This window comes from Nicotiana attenuata, chromosome 10 (genome assembly GCF_001879085.1).
Source record: "Nicotiana attenuata strain UT chromosome 10, NIATTr2, whole genome shotgun sequence".
NCBI lineage: Eukaryota > Viridiplantae > Streptophyta > Magnoliopsida > Solanales > Solanaceae > Nicotiana > Nicotiana attenuata.
In genome coordinates, this window is record NC_031998.1 from 28,975,284 (window position 1) to 28,981,274 (window position 5,991).

General features: G+C 34.2%; 1 protein-coding gene across 1 annotated transcript in view; it reads left to right on the top strand.

Annotated features, from left to right (window-relative positions):
* The window catches only part of LOC109233212 (cleavage and polyadenylation specificity factor subunit 1), a 40,404-nt gene extending 35,791 nt beyond the window's left edge, over positions 1-4,613 (top strand). The window contains exons 25-26 of the mRNA XM_019398999.1: positions 844-1,229; positions 3,866-4,613. Coding sequence (XP_019254544.1) covers positions 844-1,229; positions 3,866-3,980 — 501 coding nt within the window. The 3' untranslated portion in view covers positions 3,981-4,613. The remainder of the gene's footprint in view (positions 1-843; positions 1,230-3,865) is intronic.

Below are 5,991 nucleotides of genomic sequence, written 5' to 3' on the forward strand. Positions count from 1 at the left end.
CCCACGAAACTCCATTATTATTATTATTATTATTATTATTTTGGTAATTAAGAGGTTTTATTTACCAAGGGATAAACTATACAATACAAAGCAAAAAACTCAGAAATTAGAGCTTAAAGTTGGACATATTGCCCCAACCTCAGTAGCTACTAAACCACAAACGGCCAGCTATATCATCTAAGGATACAAGTTTGCAGATTCTAATCTCCTAGCTAGTCTGCTCTTCAGATAACCTCTACAAAACACCTCTTGGATGACCAGTCTTAGTATAATATCACTTGTCCTCTGCTTCCCTTGAAATACCCTCAAGTTCCTCTCCTGTCATATGTGATAAACACAGCCAGCAAGCACCATTCTGCATATCTCTGCCCCAGCATTGTACATTATTATTATTATTATTTGCTTTCTTTTCCATCGGCCTGGAGAATGGGGACTCGCATTGATTATGAAAAGGTGGATGAGTCTGCAATGACAGACAATACTAATGCATGAAAAAGATGCAGATTTGCTTTTGCCACTGAGTATGTCGTGAGCAAATGCATTTAAGTCACAATTTTTTTTTACTTCCGAGAAGGATAATTTCCTAAAGAGGTTTGAGGCCACCAACATAGTTATAGTATGTAAATAGCTAGTCGTACTTGCAATAGTTATTCTGATATCCGTGGTCAGCATCATTGATGTTGCATAACATTTCTCATAATGTTCTCTATCAAAAGAACAAATATCTTTTGTTACTTGCTACTGTCGTTGTCTTTAGCAATGTTTGAGAGACCCGCTGTGTTATTTAAACTTAATCATGGGCCTTGATATCTGATCCTAATTTGATAATATTCTTGAATGTAGATATTCTACTATGCTCCAAAGGTGTCAGAAAGTTGGAAAGGGCAGAAGCTTCTGTCTAGGGCTGAGTTCCATGTTGGTTCTCGCATTACAAAGTTCTTACGCTTGCAGTTGCTTCCCACTATATCTGACCGATCTGCTACCACTCCAGGGTCTGATAAAACAAATCGCTTCGCTTCAGTGTTTGGTACACTAGATGGCAGCCTTGGCTGTATAGCCCCTCTGGATGAACTTACTTTTCGTAGGCTTCAGTCCCTGCAGAAAAAGCTTGTCAGTGCTGTTGCCCATGTTGCTGGACTAAATCCAAGATCTTTCCGGCAGTTCCGTTCAAATGGAAAAGCTCATCGGCCTGGTCCAGACAACATAGTTGACTATGAGCTGCTATCCCAGTAAGTAGTCTCTGCCCTCTGGAGCTGTTGAGCACTTCTTTTTGGTTTACTCAGAATTGTTTTCATGTGTTGCTTACTTCCCTGTTTAGACAATTGAGATATATGTACCATATTTTGTTCGGTGGTAAATGAATAAGAAAGTATCTTGCTTTCTGGTTAGATTTAAGAACTCCATGCGTACAGTAGTTTGTTTTTTAAGACAAATGGGGTACTCTAGATCTCACACTTGTTGCTATGCAGACATATGAGTCTTGGCTAGATTAAAAGAACTTCTAGAAAATACTTGATCTAATATAAGTGTGATATCAACTAAGCGTTGATCCTAACTGGTTGGTATAACCAGTGCCGGCTCAAGCCTAAAGCAAGTCAAGCACTTGCTTTAGGCCCCCAATACTTTAAGGCCTCAAAATTAGTACTAATATATCAAAAAATAAATTTTGTATAACTAAATTTTTATCATTTGTAGATGTAGTAATTCAGTCATGTGTATCTAATAATTAAAACTATTCCAGTTTATTTATTTTTCTTCACATAAATCACATGTTTTTAGGCTCTCGTGTTTTAATTGGGAGGCAGTGGGCCTACAAGTGACCAAAAAGTATTTTTTTTCTTTCTTCAATCTTCTTTATAAAATCAAATTCTCTTTTTTTCTCTCCTCATACTAGCTCATCTATCTATTCTGCCAAATAACAAGGGTATTGAATAATTTGAGTAGCATAATCTTTTTTTTTTCTTCCTCACGTTTTTCTCAAACTCTCAGTTCCGATAAAAATATATAAAAAAAATTATTGAATATCTCTTATGCCTCCTATTAAGGTTTTGCTTTAGGCCACCGTATTGATTGAGCCGCCTCTGGGTATAACTTATATAATCCATTTTGCTTTTTATTGTTTTCTGTTCTTAGCTAAGTCTGCACTGACTTAGGGAGATTGCATGTGTATAACTTTCCTCCATACAATTTTAAGTAAGGCATTTATAATGTCCTAAGGGGCTCACCCATTACCTTAAGGTTTTGGGTTGAACACTTAGATTCTTTCACGTGGTATCAGTGCCAAACTTAGGTAAGTCCATTTTCACAATCATTCCTCTCTATCTATTCTATCACTTGGGGCTTCTCTCGTATCTCTCTAAATTCAACCTATTGACCAACTAAATTTGCTCCCAGCCCAGTCCTTAAGCATGTTGAGCCTACGCTCCCTCTTGACTCCAGACTCCCTCTTGATCCTACTGTCTCTTCCTCTCCCTACTTCAAGTCCAATGTTCAGTCTTCTAAAGAAAGGACAAAAAAGAATAAGCAAAAAAAAGAAAAAAAAAGAGGAGAAGTCTAAGTCTGTGCGTAACCCTTATAACTGGGTTACTCGTGCGTGAGGGTGTTAGTTAATACTCTTATCTCTTATTCTTTATATAAGGGTTTCCAAAAGAATTTATAATGTCTCGGGTCACTCCATCCAGCACTTTAAGGTTTTGGATTGGATGCTTATTTTATTTATTTCACATTATCAAAGGCTAAAAGCACAAAAAAGTGCCCAAGGTCTGCTAGGCCTTCAAGCTCAAAGCACAACTAAAACTTGGGCGTAAAGAAAGTCGCAATGAAGGAAAAATAAAAATTATATACGTAATGCTAGAAAAGAAACTATAATCAAAGAAAAATCATTGTATATGAACATAGTAATTGAAAAAAGATATTAAAGAAGTAGATGAAGTGTAAAGCATGTAGATTCAAAAACCAATTTAAAATTTTGGTTTAGATGAAAAAAATGTAGTTTAGGTTTCTTATTCAGTTTAAGCTACTAGTTTTCTTAAAAGAAATCTCTAAATTCCTCTTCCTAAGTAAGTAGCAAATTCATTCATAACCTCTTTTTTAACAATTAATATATTTCTTTTCTGATTATATTTATTGTCTAATGCGCCATCTTCTAGATAGTGAGGAAAAGGTTCAACATAACCATTTATAATTTGTATAGAAGAAAATGACCCTGCAAAGATCTCGTATTAAGTTTTCAGATCTTTTAGTGTAAAAAAAAAACAGATCATATTAGGAGATTTGACATAAAACTAAAAAAATTGTAATGGGCCACAAAATCAATTGACCTCTTAGAATAGCCTATGGGCAATGAGACGCACACCTTACAACATTATACTGGCACTTAAGAATCATAAAACGAGGCAAAGAACACAGCGGCACAGCCTGAGCTTCACCTCGCTTTAGCATCTTAGCGCCCCTCAAATGAGCCTTTAACAACACCGATTTCTATCTTAAGATCAATATTTCAGCAACTTTTCATCTTATGGGAAAGTTTAAGCCTTAGAGGCCCAACATTCACTTCCACATTTTTGGTTTTACTATTGTCTTATTGAACTTGCTTTCTACTTTGTTAGGTTTCTCCCTATCCCTTGGCTGTGCTGAAGCACTTCTCTTCTATCATTCTGTTTTAATGTTTTATATTACCTTTTCATCTATCATAGCATTATCATATAAGACAGCTCAGACATCTGAATTGTCTGCAATAACGCATCCCAATTATGTTTTGATGTTTTTTATACACCGTCTACTTCTATCTGTTTGACAATGGTGATCAGTTAGAGTTGCATCTGAATTTGTATCATTAACGTATATATCTTTGTCCATTTTGCAGCTATGAGATGCTCCCATTGGAGGAACAGCTTGAGATAGCTCAGCAGATTGGAACCACACGGACGCAAATAATGTCAAACTTGAATGACTTGACCTTAGGCACAAGCTTCTTATAGTGTAGCTCTGGCGAGGACGAATAGATCAGAATCAATGTTGCTAATTTGGTGGAAGTGGGGAACTGGAGCGGTTCAGAAGTCATCTTCGGCCAGTCTTAAAGCCTTCAGTAATCATCCTTGTGGAACTAAGATGGCTTTACACCTATGATGCTGTTTCCTCTTTGAATCATGAATCCGAAGAACTGTGCAGGGATCACCATTCTCGTCAAGCAGCTGCAATCTCTTAATGAGATTGCCAGAATTCTTGGTTCTCTGTTGTTATTGATGGATGTATATTAGTTAGGTGTATCATTCCTAGGACCATTTATAATGTACTGCATAAGTTAAAAAATGTGAAACTTGATATGCCAATCTTTGTAATATTGTATTTTTTTTATTTTGGTAACACTTGTAGTTTTGTAGGTTAATTTTTTTGTTTTGAGAATGGTAACATTTGTAATCTTGTAGGTTAATTATAATGTCCAAGTGATTACACCGTCAACAAGGTTAGAAACTAAGTATACAAAGCGGATGCAGATATGGGGTCAATCCATCTTGAACTTGATTAAACGAGAATGTGTGTTTTTACTTCCCAAATCAGAAATGTTGGCGTGGAAATTTCTAGTGGTTAGCAGTTTACATCTTTTTTTTACAGTTTCTGGCATTACATTGAATGTTCAGAATCATTAAAAATGTTATGTTCTATCCCACAATTATTGGTACTCGTCCCCTGCCCTCTTAACTAATTTTTCCTTTTTTTTTTTTGGTACCCTCTCTTAACTTAATGATTGTTAAAGTACGAAATTTGAGTTGCAGTCCCGCACACGTGTATGACGAATAATTCCATCCACAGTATCCAGGGTGGTGGTAATGGAAAGAAGATAAACAAAAACTTTGAGACCATGGCTTCTCAAAAGAGAGGAGTGGGGTTAGTAGACGTTTTACTAAATACTTCTTTATTGATGACTCCAAGCAAGGTTGGACCCATTTTTGTGCTAAAAGGGTCTAAGTAAATGGTTCTGGCCGAAAATATGTATAGTTTAAATAAATTACTTTTTCAGAAAATGTTGTACGTAATTGTTTATGAACCTAATAGGTAAAAGGATAAACTTGAAGCCTTAATACACTTGGCAGAGACTTAGAAGTTCAAAGCAGAGGTCTTGGGTTCAAGTATTTATAAATATGGTTCAAATTAGCTTCGTTTAGTTGCTTGTATATGTACAATATTAATCTTTTCCTGTTGTTTCGCAGGGCCGGCCAGACCCAAAAATTTAAGGGCCCCAAAATTACTATTTCTCTATATTTATAGTATATAATTTATATAGTTATTTTTTTATCATTGATAAATTCATTTCTTTGTTTTCATATTTATATTGTTTAATAACTTAATTTCTTCCTATAATTAATATATCCAAAATAGTATTCACTCAACCTTATTTTACGTTTTTACTGAATTATTTTTCTCTGTTCATTAGTTAGTCGCGTAATTATATCTAATAATCTAACATATCATTTATTTTTCTCGCATAAATTATACTCCCCCCGGCCCAATTTACATGAAGGTGTTTGACTAGATATGGAGTTCACGAAATAAAGAAAGTCCTTTGAAACTTGTGATCTAAAACAAACCATAGTAACTTGTGCGGCTAGAAATCATCTCATTAAGGGTTAAAAAAATAAAGTTGAATTATTACTGAATTTAGTAGGCGTTTGGACATAAGAATTGTGAAATTCCTGAAAAAAGTAAGAAAAAATTTCACATTGAAAATTATTTGAAAATTAGAATTGTGTTTGGACATGAATACAATTTGGAGTTATTTTTAAATTTTTGTGAGTGCTTTGAAGTGAAAATTTTGAATTACTTTTCTGGAGTTTTTTGTACTTTATAAAAAATCAAATTCTCATTTTTTTCCATTTCACATACTCACTTTTCTAATTTTTCAAATAATGATGCTTTATATATATATATATATATATATATATATATATATATATATATATATATATATATATATATATATATATATATATA